This window comes from Cebus imitator, unplaced genomic scaffold (genome assembly GCF_001604975.1).
Source record: "Cebus imitator isolate Cc_AM_T3 unplaced genomic scaffold, Cebus_imitator-1.0 Scaffold16, whole genome shotgun sequence".
Taxonomy (NCBI): Eukaryota; Metazoa; Chordata; class Mammalia; order Primates; family Cebidae; genus Cebus; species Cebus imitator.
Window position 1 is genome coordinate 2,906,312 of NW_016107331.1, and position 18,013 is coordinate 2,924,324.

The 18,013-nt window shown below is 40.6% G+C and overlaps 1 protein-coding gene across 7 annotated transcripts in view; it reads left to right on the forward strand.

Annotated features, from left to right (window-relative positions):
* ATP6AP1L (ATPase H+ transporting accessory protein 1 like) overlaps window positions 1–15,538 on the forward strand; it is a 40,178-nt gene extending 24,640 nt beyond the window's left edge. For 3 of the 7 annotated variants that reach the window (XM_037731191.1, XM_037731192.1, XM_037731189.1), the window contains 6 exons: window positions 109–149; window positions 404–462; window positions 1,890–2,125; window positions 6,831–6,881; window positions 9,252–9,492; window positions 14,949–15,538. In XM_037731191.1, the coding sequence (XP_037587119.1) occupies window positions 109–149; window positions 404–462; window positions 1,890–2,125; window positions 6,831–6,881; window positions 9,252–9,492; window positions 14,949–15,251 (931 nt within the window). In that variant the 3' untranslated portion in view covers window positions 15,252–15,538. The remainder of the gene's footprint in view (window positions 1–108; window positions 150–403; window positions 463–1,889; window positions 2,126–6,830; window positions 6,882–9,251; window positions 9,493–14,948) is intronic. The other 4 variants (XM_037731194.1, XM_037731201.1, XM_037731195.1 and 1 more) reach the window with 2 other exon arrangements.
* Window positions 15,539–18,013: the final 2,475 nt, after the last annotated feature.

Here is an 18,013-nt window from a genome sequence, read left to right on the forward strand (position 1 = left end):
TCTGCTCCTCTATTCTGAGATGTAGTAAAGTGAAATATACTTCTTAAAATTTTGTGTAACATCTGAATTGTATATTTAAGTTTTTTTTTTTTTTTTTTCTAATTTCAGTTCTTCAACATCTTCAAATAAAGAAATGGTTTTGAAGAATGGTAAGACTCCAATTGCGCACATGATTCCTTGTGGGATGGGGAAGGACTTTTCCTGTGATAGAATTCCCTGACCAATAGTGTCTGTATCAGGAGGCACTCATGTGAAATCTTTTATACAAGTGTATCCTAAATTATGAGCCAAAGGGGCTCAAGCTTGATATATGTGACAGTGCTTAGCATATTACTGTCACTCAATTCCATTAATAAATAAAGGACACCTAGCATTGGTAATGACATCATTATTTATTTGACAGATCAGAATAATGGAGATATGAAACCAGTCCAGAATTTCGCAACAATACCACTCACACAGGTATGGCTATGTCAGGAAACCAGATTGTAATCATCTCTTAAAAACTTAAAAACATATTTCTTTTCTTTTTTTTTTTTTGAGACGGAGTCTTCCTCTGTCACCAGGCTGGAGTACAGTGGCGCCATCTCATCTCACTGCAACCTCTGCCTTCTGGGTTCAAGCGATTCTCCTGCCTCAGCCTCCCAAGTAGCTGGGCCTATAGGCACACACCACCATGCCCAGCTAATTTTTTTTTTTTTTTGTAGTTTTAGTAAAGATGGAGTTTCACCATCTTGGTCACGCTGGTCTTGAACTTCTGACCTTGTGATCCACTCGCCTTGGCCTCCCAAAGTGCTGAGATTACAGGCATGAGCCACCACGCTCAGCCTTAAAAACATATTTCAATCCTGTCTGTGCTCCTGTGAAAATATAAATAATAATTGTATCAATAATTAACATATTCTTGCTTTAAATTTGGATGGGGAAATGTATTATGACATCTTTTTATTTATTTATTTATTTATTTATGAGACAGTTTCACTCTTGTTGCCCAGGCTGGAGTGCAATGGCATACTCTCGACTCACTGCAACTTCCACCTCCCTGGTTCAAGTGATTCTGATTCTCTTGTTTCAGCCTCCCAAGTAGCTGGAATTATAGGCACCTGCCACTACACCCAGATAATTTTTGGTATTTTTGGTATAGATGGGGCTTCACCATGTTTGCCAGGATGGTCTCGAACTTCTGACTTCAGGTGATCCTTCCGCCTTGGCCTCCCAAAGTGCCGGGATTACAGGCATGATCCCAGCCTGTAATCCCACCATGCCTGGCCTGGAATCTTTTCTTTTTAAAAGTCAATTTTTATTTTGGATACAGTGGGTCCTTGTGCAGATTTGTTATGTGGGAATAGTGCATGCGGGGCTTTGGGGTATGAATCCCATCACCCTGATGGTGAGCATAGTACCTGATAGGCAGTTTTCTAACCTATCCACTCCCTCCACCCTCCAGTGGTCGAGTGTCGATGGTTTGCATATTTATGTCCATGTGTACTCAATGGTTAGCTCCCACTTATAAGTGAGAACATGTGGTATTTGGTTTTCTGTTTCTTATGGAATCTTATAGTTGAGAAAAACCCAAAATGCTTAATTTCACTTGCTCTCTTATATTTTTATTACAATATTCAGCTTCATTTTTGTTGCTATAATAATAATCTTTGGTTACTGATAAGCTTGATTTGCTTCTCTCTATTAACTTTTCTTTTATCTGTATTTACACTAGAGTAATTGGTATTAATTTATTTCTTTGTATTGTACATTTTACGGGTTTTGATAAAGGTATAATGACATGCATTTACCATTACAGGATGTGAATTAGCTCTTTCACTTCTAAGAAGCCTTTTGTGCCATAGACACGAATTCATGTCTAACATTCTTTTTATTTGGTTAATTAGGCTTTCAACTACAATCTGAGCAAAGAAGGGCATTTAGAAAAAGAACCTTGGAATGCATTCAGCCATCATGGCCCAGTTAACGTCTCCATCGATGGAATGCCTTGCATTCTCTTCTGGGCCAAAAGAATCACGATTAAATTTAAGAATCAAACCTGGCTGGACCTTACAGGCGAGGCATTTGGTCAGAAGGCAACAGTGGACCCTGACAACTCAAATTGCAGTGAAGAAAGTGCTAGGTAAGTTGATCTCTCAGTTTGAGGAAGCCCTTAGTGCTACTGCCTTTTGTTAACTGCATTCAGTTTTTTTGTCATTTCAGAAAAAACAAAAAGTATGTTCCGTTGTATAGGACCCACACATCTTTGGGGAAGTATTTACTGTCTAACATGAAGGAACAAGTCAGAAGTTAACTTTAAAAATTGTTATATTTTCTAAGCAGTTTTCTTCTGAACCTTTTTTGCTAATTGTCAGAATAATTTGTAGAAAATGAGAGTTAGGAAAAGGAGGGTTCTCAAACTCATTCTGAAAACTACAAAAGATTCCAGGCTTGTTCTTACCAAATGTTAGGTGTCAAACTACTTTTATCCTATCAGGGAAGAGATCGCATATCCCAGCAGGGTCCTATGCATTCTAGTGGGTGGCACACTAGCTAGGACAAATGCTTGACCCTGCGGGGGGCAGAAGGGGGTCAGTGTGCTGAAGTAGTGGAATGTTGCCTGTTTGCAAATGTGCAAGGGTACTTTTCAATGGCTAAATTCCAGAGAATTCTTTAGGATATTTCAAAATGATTGGAATAATTAGTTTTGATTTGAGATAAGCAGATTAAACAAATAACATGTTTGAAGGGCAAATCAATTTCCAATGCCTTTCTCTGCTTTTCAGTCATCCAAGCAAAAATTTTTGCTTTTATTTATTTTGGTCCAGGGAGAGGAAATCTGGCATGTCCCACTTGCTTTCTATAAACTTTCTTTTCAACATTTGTTGGTAAAATAGATGCTTTTGGAAGATTTTCTGCATTTGTTCTGGTCTGGTTTAGATGGGTAGGATGCTTTATATTAAGCATAACTGTGTGTCTGTATGTGTGTGTGTGTGTGTGTGTGTGTGTGTGTGTGTGTGTGTGAGTTTCCACTTTATGTACTTTGGCTGGAAACATCCTTTTATTTCTAAACTTTACTTCTCACTTAAAAATTCTTGGCAATGGGCAAAAATGAATTCTATTAATATACAATTTAAAGTCATATTACAAATCTTAGTATCTTGCTGTTCCGAATGACTGTCTTTTAATAGGGATTTAGGGAATTATAAGCGGAAGCATCTATAGTCCTCTCAGATTTGTTTATACTGTTATTATAGCACAACTATCCAAGACTTTCAGAGAGGCTCCTGCACGCTGAGAGCTCAGGACCTTTTCCTGGGGTGCTAATTAATTCCCCACAGGGCTCTTTATTTGTGGTCAGTTGCATGGAGAGAGGCTGACTGCTTGGGGATAATCTTGCCCATCTATGGCTGACTGGCCCTCCTTGATTCCATTTATCCTGACCCTAGGACATTTGCGGGGGAAAATCAGGGTTCTACAGCTTTTTTTTTATTTTTTATTTCTGGGTTTTAGAGACCTTGTGATTACTGGGAACCTAGAGACAGAAAGAATGAAAACTTGGCTTCTAGGCCCAGTTCTACCAGTGAGCTTTGTGACTTTACAAGCAGGACCTGTGGGATCATCATCTGTCAAATGGAGCTGATGGCATCTATTCATTATAGCTATAAGGCCTTGAGCACTCACTATGGGCCAGGCACTGTGCCAGGCTTCACAGGCCCATACCTGTTATCCCTCACAGTAACTTTTGGAGGCACAGGCAGTTCTCATCCCTTTTCCTGGTGTTCCAGGAAATCAAAGCTCACAGAGGTTGGAAAACTTGCTAAGGTCATGGAGCATGTATGTTTAACAGAGCTGAAGTTTAAAATGTCTTTTAAAATGACAATTTATCTCCTTTCTCTTGGCCCTATTCTTAAGATTGTGAAAAACACATGAGGAAATATATGCATAAGCATTTTGAGATCTTGTCGAGTGCTATTCAAAGCATTAATAGTAGTAGCATTCTTTTCCTTCCTGACATCCCAGTGATAACTAGAGTGAAATGGTGTCTAATTTCTTCAGTAAGCTTTGGGTCCTGCAGGACACAAATTTAACAATTGGGTAGGACCTGACTGTCTTTTTGGTCACTGCCTTAGAATTCTATTCAGGTGTGAGCCCTGAGTGTGCAGCGTTCACCTGCTGGAGTCCTGCGCAGGTGAATATGCAGGCATCCTGGACAGCTTGCCCAAAGAGGAGAAACAGGAGGCTTCTGGGAAGGAGGTGTCAAGAACCAGATGCCGAGACCTAGTGTCTGATTCCTGTGAATTGCGTGGATGAGAGAGGCATTCTTGCGGTGCTGGCAAGGAAATCTTAAGATCTTAAGAAGCAGAATGGAAGTTGCTGAAGTAACAAACAGAAACAAAGACATAACCATGTAAGGTCAAAAGCACGGATTAAAAAAAGATGACCATGTTTTAGCTCTTGGAAACAAAATGTTCAGAGAGAGGCAAATTGTTGGCAGATGGATTTGCTATGGAAGTCTTTTTAAATAGTGAAAGCCCTACAAATAGAACATAATCCCAGCATCTGTGTGTATTTGGAATTTAGGCAATTATAGCCTGAATAATTCAGAATCCATTTTACATGTGTGAGAGTAGGGTGCTTGAAAGAGTAAAAGAACTCCTTTATGAGCAACTCTTGTTCCAGGTTGTGTTTCTCCTTTGTATTCCCAATTGGTGGCACAGTGCCTGGTACTTAAAAGATCCTCATGGCCAAGCATAGTGGCTCACACCTGTAATCCCAGTATTTTGGGAGATAGGCAGATCTCCTGAGGTCAGGAGTTAGAGACCAGCCAGGCCAACATGGCAAAACCCTGTCTTTACTAAAAATTAAAAAATTAGCCTGGCGTGGGGGTGCATGCCTGTAGTCCCAGCTACTCATGAGGCTGAGGTAGGAGGATCGTTTGAGCCTGGGAGGTGGAGGTTGCAGTGAGTGGAGATTGTGCCACTGGCCCTGAGCCTGGGTGGCCGAACAAGACCCTGTCTCAAAAAAACCAAAACCAAAAACAAAGCCAAAAAAAAAAAAAAAACACAATCTGCCCCAAAGTTTCTGTGTGTTCTTTGTAATCCATCTTTCCAACCACTCCCACATCCCCAGATAACCACTGATCTGCTATCATATCAATTAGTTTGCATGTTCTAGAATTGTATATAAATATCCTCACATGTGTGCACTATTTTTTAGTGTAGCCACTGTCACTTAGCTTAATGATTTTGATAATCTTCTACGTTATTGCATGTGTCAATGGTATTTCCCTTTTCATTGCTGAGTAGTAGTCCATTGTATTGATGTACCGCAACTTACTTATCCATTCACCTGTTGATAGAAATTTGTTTTTCCCTCACTTTTTGTATAACTTTCCAAATAAAATCACTATGAATATTCATGTATGAGTCTTTGTGGCAGCAGGTGTTTTCATTTCTCTTAGATGTCATTCCAACTAGGAGTAGAATGCCTGGATCATATGGTATGTGTATGTTTACCCTTTTAGAAAACAGCCAAACTGTTTTTTAAAGTGGCTGCATCATTTTTCCTTTTCTCCAGCATTGTATGAGAGTTCCAGTTACTTCACATTCTCACTAATAATTTGAATGGTCAGAGTGAGACTAGAGAAAGCATTTTTGTATTTCTGCATGTTTAGGAATTTCTGAACAATTTTTTTTTTACTGGGAACTGGGTTAAAAGATAAGTGTTAGAGTTAGTGACAGATTTACCTCTTGAAAGGAAAGTGTTCATGTATCAAGTGGTAATGAAACTCAAGGTCATAGAGACATTTGAGGGGTTAGAAACTCAGGAGGCTTATCTTATCCTCCCTTCGGAGACATGTATTTACATACCATGGGTATGAGACCTGCAGCCATTTGTCTCCCTTATGGTGAGCTATTTGCTTCCATCCAAAGGCTAATTAAATTCTTCCATCCAAAGACTAATCATCCCTATTCTCTTCCTAAGGAGAATTTTCTGACACTAGGAGAGCAAATGTTTCTCTCCCTCTCTTGGGAGGTGAGAAGGGAACCACTGTCTCTCTCCTATATAAACTCCCAGATTCATAATTTTGGTGTTCCTCGTCTGTATTATAAATCCCTGCATGTGTAGGATGGCATCTGGCTCTTCTCATGCTCCCTAGAAGGGGAGAATTGGATTAGAAGGGGGAACCAATATGGTTGTTCCCGTGAGTAAGTCAATTCATCTGTCTTTGCTCTGGGAAATCTTATGTTTACTCTCAGGAAAATAGGAATAAATGTAGGTATTAAAAGCTTAAGAATCACTTGAAAAAATGTTTTAACCATTCTGATTCCTGTACCCTGTTATCTTTATTGTGTTTTGATTTTACGTTTTCCAAACGTCTAATGATCCTGAGCATCTTTTCATGTACTTATCGACCATTTGTATATCTTTCTTTAAAACATGCTTGAGTCTTCTGACAATTTTTATGATTTTTATGTTGGGCTATCTTTTCATGAAGTTGTTAGAGTTATTTATTGTATTCTGGATAAAGTTCTTTATGTATACGTGTTGTGAGTATTTTCTCCTGTTCTGTGGTTGCCTTTCTTGTTTCCTTATACAGTGTCTTTTGAAGAGCATAAGTTTTTGATTTTAATAAAATGCAATTTATCAGTTGTTTCTTTTATTGTTTATGCATTTGTATTTTTTTCAGGAAACCACTGCCTACCTCAAGATTAAAAAAATGTTCATCTATGCATTTTGTAGTTTTAGGTGTTATGTGATCTACCTTGAGGTAACTTTTGAGTAGATATGAAGTTAGGATCATTCTTATTTTCATAGGCTGCGTTGTTTTTTGTTTTCCTTAGGTTGTCTTTGAAGCTTGGTGATGCTGAAAACCCCAGAAGTCTTGCTATAAGGTAGGCAGGACACCAGTTGGATAATTGCAGTTTCAGCCCTTCAGATTAGCTCTATAGAATTTATTCATTCCACATGAGTGAAGCAAGGGCTTGCTATATGCCCAAGCACTGTGACACATCACATGCCACATCAACCTAATTACACTGAAAAGTTGGTGCTGTGATATGATGGGACCCTATAGTAATGCTTTCTTTCTAAAAGTTTCTACCAAAATACCCATAGTTCTTCCCTCTCCCCCAACCCGCATGCTGCCTGCATTAGGGACTTAGAGCTAATTCCCAAACCTGAGAATGTAATATCCTTTTCCTCTGAGAAAAGAATAACATATAAATAAAGCTCTCAGGGCTGGGGCTCTGGTTTGAAATTATTTTCTATAGCTTCTTATAATGAACTGCACTTACCATTTAACTACAATGAAAAAGCCTCGTTACTTGTATTCCTCAGCAGACAATCAACAGAGGCCTATAGTTTTTTGGTGTTTAGGTATGAAAGGATTCATGTGCCAACAGTGGCTTTAGCCAGGCAGTTAGGAACTCCTGAGGTGGAGGGAACAATTTGAAGGCATTAATTTTTTTTTCTTATAAATATCCAGTGCTTCCCTTCCTATAAGACAAATGGACAAATTCGTTAGTGGAGATAAGTAGTTGTGTCTTTAACATTATTTGGAAGACCAGCAGGACTGTGCTAGGCAGTCTTTCTTAAGCTTTGCTCTATGGGACACCTCTGCTTTGGGAAAATATAAGATTTTACAAAAAGGGGGTTCTGCGGTCAAATGTGTCTGGGAATGACTATAACCCATGTCTGCTTGTTGGCAATTCACAGTGTAAATTTGTATGTTAAAGTTTCTGAGAAGACATAATCTAGAAGACTATTGTACTTTGTAACTTTGACTAACTCAGTGCTTCCTGTGTTTAACTTTGGAAAGCCTTCTTCCTCAGAACACTTGTCTACATACCTTGGGACACTAGTGTTTCACTGATCATAATTTAGAAAATATATGCCATTATCTTTCAGAGCAACTTTGCAAGTAAATAGAATCCCACAAGGTTAACAAACACATATCTGTTTGATCTAGAAATGGAGAATATTTTTGATCTGGAATTGCACTTTTTTCCAAAATGAAAAATAGCTTTGTTGTTATTATTTAGTCTGATAATAAGGTATGTAGCAATACCCCATTAATACCTACGTGGCCCTTTCCAATTGAGACCACTGTAGCCTACCTGCTGAACTTTCACCTCCCAGCCTCTCTTTGGCTAAAAACTTTCTCCGGCCCATTGCCCCCAGTCCCTAGCCCAGCAACCTGCTTCAACCAGTGGCTGAAGGAAACATACACACACATCAGCTCCTTCCCTCCCCGTCGGGTCAGGTAACTCAGCAGCATGTACTGTACTCTGGTGCCCAGGTTTCATGATGGCCACAAAGCCCTGCTTGTCCACGTTGGAAACTTGCTTAATAATGTGCCTCTTTTAGCTGCCTTCCCTTCCTCTGTCATTTCTTTTCTTTCCATTTTACATATTTTGAATGGCTAAACTCCTTCAAATATTTCTTATATTCACACCCTTGTCTCAGGGTCTGCTTGCAAAGGAGCCAAACAGAGACAAGAAAAACTAATGAAAACAGAAAAATGAGAAGATATTGAGCTACAGAAAGAAGAAAATGAAAATCATCAATAATCTAAACACCATTTGCAAACACTAATGTTCTGATCTCTATCCTTCCAGATATTTTTTTCTATGCAGTCACATATTTTTTTTAAAAACTGAAGTAAAAATGATAGTGACAAGTAAATTATGACTTTTTCATGGCTGGAGACAGTCTATTCCAAAATAGTTAAGATTGGATTTGAAGGCCAGCTCTGACACTTACTCTCCAAGTGAGCTTATTCAAGCCCTTTGTGTCTTAAATTCCTCGGCTGTGAAATTAGGACAAGGGCATTATCGCATGGTATTGTAGTGACAAATACAATACACATACACAACACTGAAGCTATTAAGAGAGCTGTTACTATTATTTTAAACCACAGTTTAGCAAATTCTTCATGGATGCCCATTTTTCTCAAAAATTTTCAATAGTAAACACATAATCAAGTGTTGATTTTAAAAAAGGAAAAACAAAACCAAATAAACCCAAACCCTGTGTGTTTTTTCTTTGGTAGGAATGTGTACTGTCCCCTTTGGGGGCGGGGCCCTTGGCTCTTACCCAGCCGTCCATCCAGGGGAGGCTGCGGCAAAAGTGAAGCCTCTCCCCAAGCCCATTCTGCCGCCTGACAAAAGAGGGCGCCATTGTACTGTTCATAGACAATACCTTGCGTCAGCAAATGTGGGAAAAGTGCTTTGCGAGTAATGCTGTTTTATAACCATTTTCAGATTCATCCTTACCAATTACAACAAGTTGTCCATCCAGAGTTGGTTTAGTTTGCGCCAAGTCGAGATCGTTTCCAACAATTCAATCCAAGCGGTCTTTAACCCAGCTGGCATATATGCTCCGTCCGGTTACTCCTACCGCTGCCAACGCGTGGGCAGCCTGCAGCGGGACCATGCCCTCTTGCTGCCCAGCGACACGGATGATGGGTCGAGCCTGTGGGAGGTCACTTTTATTGATTTCCAGGTAATGAAACCTATGCTCAATGCACCTGCGTTTTTGACCAAAGGAACTCAATGTTTGTTTAAAACACCTGAAACAAACCTAGATGCTTACGGAGAAGAGAAGTAGATATCTTTAAAATAATATTGGTTTTTCTTTCCCTTTGTCTTTTAAGGTAAGAAATGAAATAGGATAGAGAATTTTCTCTCCTTATGGCTCCCACCTCCTACCCAGGGCTTGCTTTTACTTCTAGGTTTATACAGCACGAATAATTATCAGTGAGAAATGCCAGCCATCTAAGTCCTAGTGAAGCTGCGGGTGAAGCCAGTGACTGACATTTCCTGGACTGAGAGGCCCTTCTGGGGAGAGGCATTGTCGGACAATTATTTTATTTCCTTTAGGGAGTGGTGCAGTGATCCTAACAGGGAAGATAAGATGTACATTTGCAGTGTGAGTGACAGCTTTGGCAGTTAGTAGGAAGGGACTCAGCCAGGGAGTCAAAAATATCCCAAAGATCTTGAAGGTATTTGGGGAAAGGAATGGGGTGTAAGAGATTCCTTTTCACCACCAGAATCTCAGGCTGAGAGACATCTGTCAAGTTCCTCTATCCTGTTTACCTGTGAATGAAGCTCAGCTTGTTCCTACCACTCACCAAAATAGTAGGCAGGGCTTTGCATGTATCTTTCATGGGCACATTCCAACCTTTTCCAGATATAAATGGCCATTCCGCATATATGCATATTCTTCCCTTCCATCCTTCCCAAACTTGGAGAAGTGTGGTGTTGATGAGAGGCAGTGTGGGGTAGGGAAGGAGCCTGCATTTTGGAGTCAGGCAGACCCGGTTTCAAATTACTCCTCAGCCACCAGGGCAAGTTACTTAATCTGTCTCACTTTCACACCTATCTTTATTAAGGTAAAGAATACATGGCCTAATACATGTGGAAACACTCAGGAGTGTGCAGGCGTGGACTAACAATCATTGCTACCTGTGAGCACCCGTGTGTGTTGGTGCTGCTCTTGTTATTTTATGTACTTTGTCTTCAGAACTTACCATAATGCTGCAAGATCGTTTTACAAATGAGGTAACTGAATCTCTGATAATCACATAATCTTTCTAAGGAATATAACTGGTAAATGGTAGAGGTAGAACTCAAATTCTGGACAGTTTGGTTCCAAGGGTTCCTTGGTGTGTGGTTGTGTGTGTATATGAAGTTTATAGATATTATTAATATATATTGTGTAGGTATATGTCTCTCTCTATATATATATGCGTGTGTGTATATATACATATACAGAAATGGCAGTGAGGAGATAAGGACAACAAGGAATATTTTACAAATAATTTTGCCTAATTAGACCAGGGGAATTGATTGATTTATACCTTTACCTTGTTCTAGAAATAACTTGTGACTTATGGAAATACTGCTGATGAAAAATTACTTTAAAATATGAACAAATCACTTCACATCCATTAGGATGGCTATAACGATAAACAACAACAAACAAACAGAAAATAACAAGTGTTGGCAAGGATGGGGGGAAGCTGGGACCCTTGTGCATTGCTGTTGGGAATGTGAAATGGTGTCGATGCTGCGGCAAACAGTATGGAGTTACCTCAAGAAGTTAAACATATAATTACCAAGGGCTCCAGCAGCACTACTTCTGGGTATATACCCCAAATAATTGAAAGCAGGGACGTGAAAAGCTTTCACCTATGTTTATACCTATGTTCATAGCAGCATTCTTCACAATAATTAAAAGGTGCAAGCAACCCAAATGTCTATCAATGGATGAATGGATCAACAAAACCTAGGGTATATGTACAATGGAATATTATTCAGCATTAAAATGAAGAAAATTTGGAGGCTGGGCATGGTGGCTCATGTCTTTAATCCCAGCACTTAGGGAGGCTGAGGCAGGAGGATCACTCTTGAGCCCAGGAGTTTGAGACCAGCCTAGGCAACACAGTGAGACCCCCATCTCTGCTAACAATTAAAAAAAAAATTAGCTGGGGCATAGTGGTGTCACCTGTAGTCCCAGCTACTTGGGAGGCTGAGGTGGGAAGATTGCTTGAGCGCAGGAGATCGAGGCTGCAGTGAGCCAAGATTGTACCACTGCACTCCAGCCTGGGTGACAGATGTCTCAAATAAATAAATAAATAAATAAATTTAAAAAGAGGAAGGAAATTTGGATACATGCTACAGCATGAATGAACATTGAAGTCATAATGCTAAGTGGAATAAGCCAGCCACAAAAGGACAAATGTTGCATGATTTCATTTATATGAAATACTTACAGTGGTCAAACCCCGAGGTGGAAAGTAGAATAGTAGGGGTCAGGGACTGAAGGGCGGAGGGAATGTGCAGGTAATGTTTAATGGGTGCAGGATTTCAGTATTGCAAGACGTGAAAGAGTTCTAGAGATAGATGGCGCCTATGGTCACACAACAATGTGGATGTGCTTAATAGCACTGCCCTGTATACACTTAACACGGTTTAATGGTGAATTTTATGTCATATATATATATATATATATATATATTTTTTTTTTTTTTTTGAGACAGAGTTTTGCTCTTGCTGCCCAGGCTGGAGTGCAATGGCACAATTTCAGCTCACTGCAACCTCCTCTTCCCAGGTTCAAGTTGTTCTCCTGGCCCAGCCTCCTGAATAGCTGGGATTACTGGCACCCAGCACCGCACCTAAGTTTTTGTGTTTTTAGTAGAGACAGGGTTTCTCCATGTTGGCCAGGCTGGTCTCAAACTCCTGACCTCAGGTGATCCACCTGCCTCGGCCTCCCAAAGTGTTGGGATTACAGGCATGAGCCACTGCGCCCAGCTCTCTCTATATTTTGTAACAAAAAGTTAAAACAAAAAATTTAGCAAAGACATGGGGGTGAAGAAACACAAAGGAAGAAAAGTCAGTTAGAGTCACCAATGAGGTTAGGGCACAAAACCACTAGACCAACCTGTCTGCACTGGTTTTTTGGTGGCACAGTAATTTGGCTTTGATGTTCTGGAGCAGTTAGTATGTGAAACACTCAGTTACAATTTCACTTGTTCCTAAGACTACAGTGAATGTGCTTAGGATGAACACATTCATCCATGGTGTTGTGAGATGTATACATCCTCATCATCATTCTTACCATAAACACAGTTTCAGGGGGACAGGTGGGCCCTGTTGAAACCCCTTTTGTGTGCAGAAATGGCAGAAGGCAAGCTGAGTCCAGGGGAGAGGAGGTGGTGGTGATGGTGGCTGAGATTTGTGTACAGAGGGCTGCTGTCCACATGTGCAGCTTTGCTGGCCTGGCTTACGGTGGGAATAGAGTATAGAGCGATATGGCCTGTGCGGCAAACTCAAGTACCTTGGGCAACTGGCGAAGTGGCTGGGACTGTGGCAAAGGGTAGCCTTCATCACAATGAGCATTTTACAGATTCAACTGCAGCTGATTTTTGCTTTGTAGGAATGCAGGGCTGGTGTTGCTGGGTCTTTTCAATAGAAGCTAGAATGGTTGATTCTCACAGGAAATTTTTAGGATATTCTGAGCACTGGGTCAAACAAAACTCACCTGTGGGCTAGAAACAGCGTGTCTGTATAACCTCTAGTCCAGGAAATGGTGGACAATATATCCTTCATGCATTCTCCACACTTACTGTTCTCAGCCAAGTCTTGTTAATTATTAAGTGGCTGGGCATGGTCGCGCATGCCTGTAATCCCAGCACTTTGGGAGGCCAAGACAGGTAGATCACCTGAGGTCAGGAGTTCGAGACTAGCCTGGTTAACATGGCAAAAACCCCATCTCTACTGAAAATACAAAAAATTAGCTAGGCATGATGGTGAGCACCTTTAATCCCAGCTACTTGGGAAACTGAGGCAGGAGAATTGCTTGAACCTGGGAGATGGAGGTTGCAGTGAGCCAAAATCATGCCATTGCACTCCAGCCTGGGCGATAAGAGCAAAACTCCATCTCAAGAAAAAAAAAAAAAATGATGTGGCAGTCAACCTGAGGGCATTCTCCTGGGCTGAAGTTACAGAATCAAGTGAGGTCCTCATTTGTCATGGAGGAGCTCGACTCTTCAGGCTCCAGTCTGAAGAGAAGGTCACTCTGCCTCTTCACAGGAGGGGCAGGGCAGGGATCCCTGAAGCCAGGATGAATCTCCTTCAGAAGCTGCTTTGGGTTCAATGGTGAGCACAGACAGTTGGGTGAGCTAGTCCCCTTGTGTCTATGGAGTGATTGGTGGCCTTGATAATTTTAGCACAGGACAATGCTAAAGTGCTCACTTAAGCCATCAAAGTGAATTTTCAGTAAAGCATTCATGGATAGTTCAGTTTTCTGATGTACTCTTTGAAAACCGAGTAGGTGTCTGAATGAGGCAATGCTGTGTAGGTCATACTTTTAAAGCCAGCTAAACAGGGGGCTGTCTTCCACATTTTAAAATAATTTCTCTATAGTCCTGTTTCATTTTGATAGTGCCAGTTAGATATCAGTGCTAGTTCTCTATTTGAACCTCTCTTCCTTCCGGGTAATTATACCATTTCATCTGCCCAAAATGGAAAGCTTTCCTTTCTGTTTGGTTGGTGCAAAAGTGATTGCAGTTTGTGCCATTAAAAGTAATGGGTAGGGTGCAAGGAGGAGCTGGTATCCACCTCGTCCAGAAGTGGGACAGAGTCTGTATGATAAAATCAATAAAGAGAGAGAGGGTAGGGAGGAGGCAGAGACAGAACCCACCAGGAGCTGTGGAGTATGAGTTTGATGCACACTGCTCGGATTTCAATTATACCATCACAATATTTACTGTTGTGTGACTCTGGGCAAGTTACTTAATTTATCTGTGCCTCAGTTTCCCCATCCATAAAGTAGGAATAAAATAGTAACTTACTCATAGGCTCTTTGCATACTAAACAAATTAAGGCAGTATATGGTACACAAAAACCTTCAATAAATGTTAGCTTTTATGATTATTATTTATGTTTTACCTCATTGAGGATCATGACACCCCCCCTTCAAAGACTCTTCCTAATTCCTGTCAGTCAATAGAATCAAAGGCAGAGGAACAGAGACGTAAAATCTTTGTGAAACTTATACTAACCGTGTAAAATTTTGAATGTGCTTTGAATTGTAGAGCTACCACAGCAGTTGCGGTTTTTACATGAACTAGAGTATTTCTAAGGATCAGATTAAAAGAGGTTTTATTTCAGAGTCTTGAAATCAAGGTTTTATTTCAGAGTCTTGAATTTCATGAGCCCCCTAGTTATGACAACCATACATCCCAGGATTTCTGGGTCAGTCCTGATTTAAGGTTAAGTTGCACTGTCCCCATTAGCACAATCACATTTGTCAAATCATGTGGTTAAATTATTCAGCAAATATAGCGACAGTATATTAAATTTGGCTACCTAGGGGCCAGAACTGCCAGCCCAAATGGGAGGTAGATCCTAGGAGACAAGGGATGTATCACTTCAGCTCCTTCCTTTCTCCTGCAGATCCAAGGTTTTGCCATTAAGGGGGGACGATTTACCAAGGCCCGAGACTGCGCCTCCTCCTCCTCACCTGCTATTCTGATCGGCCTGGCAACATCCCTGATCCTGCTGCTGGTGTTGGCCTATGCCCTGAACATGCTCATCTACCTGCGGTATCTCGACCGGCACTATGATCTCATTGCCTCTCCTGCCCACTTCCCACAGCTGAAAGCTCGAGACACCGCCAAAGATAAGGAACTGCTGAGGAGCCAGGAGGCTGAATGCTATGAACTGAGAAGGCAGCAGCTCAGCAAAACATATGCTTAGCAGCACAGGCTGCCCCTACCACATCCACAGTGGGCTCCGAAAATGGTTTCTGTTCTGTGCTATTTGACTTGTGAATTAAAGATTTTCACCAAATGTCTTGATTACAAAAACAAACAAACAAAAAATAAAAAGGAAATACACAATGAATTCTTTTTGAGCCATACTCTGGCCTACTTAGGTAGACTTGGGCCAATGAAAAAGGCCTCTCAGGGGTTCCACAGAGACAAATATGGCTGTTAGTTGCCTCAAAGTACCCCAAAAGCAAAGGAGTATTTCAAGTAGGGAAATAGAAGAAAGAAAGAGAAAGAAAGAAAGAAAAAGAAAGAAAGAAAAAGAAAGGAAAGAAAGAACGAAAGAAAAACAAGAAAGACAAGAAAGAAGAAAGAAAAATAGAATGATTGGCAACACAGAGAAGGGAAAATACACTTGGTCCTCCTTGCCTGTGCCAGTTTGAATGTGATAATTATATAAACAATAAATCCAAGTTTACCTGGAAGTTAATAATTTCAACTATTTTGTAACATAATGTGCATTTCTAGATATTATGTCCCAATTTTGTTTTAACGAATACTCTTTTTCATAGAAATATTTAGAGGACTCCATGTAGCACAGCACGTTATTTAAGGACCTGCTTGTCCTTTATTTTGCTATTCAGAAGCAGCACAGCTCCATCTGTGAAGTAGGAGTAATAGTCTTGGCCATATTTTACCTTTCCATCTGGTCAGGGTGCCAGGGTTGTCTCATTTGTCTGATTTAGACCTCCATGAGCTGTCATAGGTCCACCTGAAAGAAACAATAGAGCTAAGCAATAACAGTGTGCTTGCTATGCAAACACAGCTTTGAGGTACATCCCCTGACCTTCCTTCCAATAAGATAGTGTCCTTTAAATGCTTCCTTAATAGGAATTCTGGAGCCACCACTGATATTCTTGCCATCACTGTCTTTCATATGCATGCCTCATCATCCTTTTCAGCCCTTGGCAGATACTGAAGATTGATTTACTCATCTGCACCAAAGCATCCCTAATAATATGTCTTTTGTCTTAAAGAGATCTTAAATACAAAGATGACATTGCATTTTCCCAGCTGGGGTTCAATACAGCACCTAGGTTATACTAAGAAGATGCTCTTACACAAAACTTATGCAGATGAGAACAATGTGCAGGGTTTGAGGGTCACACACACAGCAAGAGAATCTTCTGGGCAGCTGTCACAATGGGTCTGCTGTCTAGTTCCATCCTAGGTGGCAAGCTGTAGATGATAATGACAGTGAGTTTTCTCATGGGACAGTCTCGTGTTGCGCATTTATTCTGGCTGCAATTTTCTTGGCTATGAATGTAGATTTGCTTCTGGCCCTCTCAGAATTCTGTAAGATCTCATACTTTATAGGAAATTTGTTTCTGTTTTAATACAGAGTTGATTCTGTAGTCTGCAACAAAGGATTTCAGGAAATAGACTCAAGAAAATGTGAATCTATGATTGGTTATCCAACTCCATTTGGCTTTAAACCAGTGGAAACTGTCAACCTTAGAGAATGATATTCAGTAATAAAACAGATTTTTATTGTGGTTCCCTTGAGCATCCACTGGTGTTATAAGTGGCTGTTTGCTAGGTTACAGGTATGTGAAGGGTAAACATAACATATTGTTCAAACTAGGACAGTTTTGAAAGAGAAAGCAGGTGTTAATTCTCAACAGGCATAATAGGATGGTGCCAAGGAAACTGGGATAGATAGTCACTGTGGGTATGGACGGTACCCTGCAGGTTAGGCTGGCTCTTTCTAACTGTGCCCAATGGCTTATAGACTGGGAAATTTCCATGACTGATCTAAAGGGATCCCTTTCCTTTTCTGGCATGATGGAAAATCAGACACAGTTCAGATCCTGCAAACCGCTTACCTGCATTGCAAGTGAAATTCATAGCTTTGCCAGATCTCTTATATGAACACGAGAATATTGATTGCAAAACAAAGAACCCTGACAGGCTAAGAGCAGTGGCTCACACCTATAACCTCAGCACTTTGGGAAGTCAAGGCAGGAGGATCACGTGATACCAGGAGTTCAAGACCAGATTGAACAACGTAGTGAGACCCTCTCCATACAAAAACAATTGAAAAAAAAAAAATAGGTAAGGGTGGTGGTATGCACCTATAGTACTAGCTACTTAGGAGGCGAAAGCCAGGAGCATTGCTTGAGCCCAGGAATTTGAGGTTGCTGTGGGCTATGATCATGTCACTGCATTCCAGTCTGAGTGACAGAGTGAGAACTTGTCTCTAAAAATAAAATAAAATAGGCCAGACACAGCCTGTAATCCCAGTATTTTGGGAGGGTGAGGCAGATGGATCACTTGCGCCTCCTTCAAGTGATCCAGGCGTTTTGAAATCAGCCTGGGTAACACAGCAAGATCCTGTCTCTACAAACAACAACAACAAAAATTAGCTGGGCATGGTGGCATGAGCCACAGTCCTAGCTACTCAGGAGGCTGAGATGAGGCTGGAGGATCACTTGAGTTCAGAAATGTGAGGCTGTGGTAAGTTATGATTGTGCCACTGCATACCAGCCTGAGTGACAGAGTAAGACCTTGTTTCAAAAATAAAATTAAATTAAAAATATAAAAAAAGAAACGTTGAGAATAGAAATAGTAACTTTCAGTAAGATTTAAATTTTTAAGAACGTTGAACTCCCAAATTCTACTAAGCTTTTTCTTATTAGCAGAAGCAACCCCTGTGAGACGCAGCTATTCCTGCCTTGCACAGAAGACACT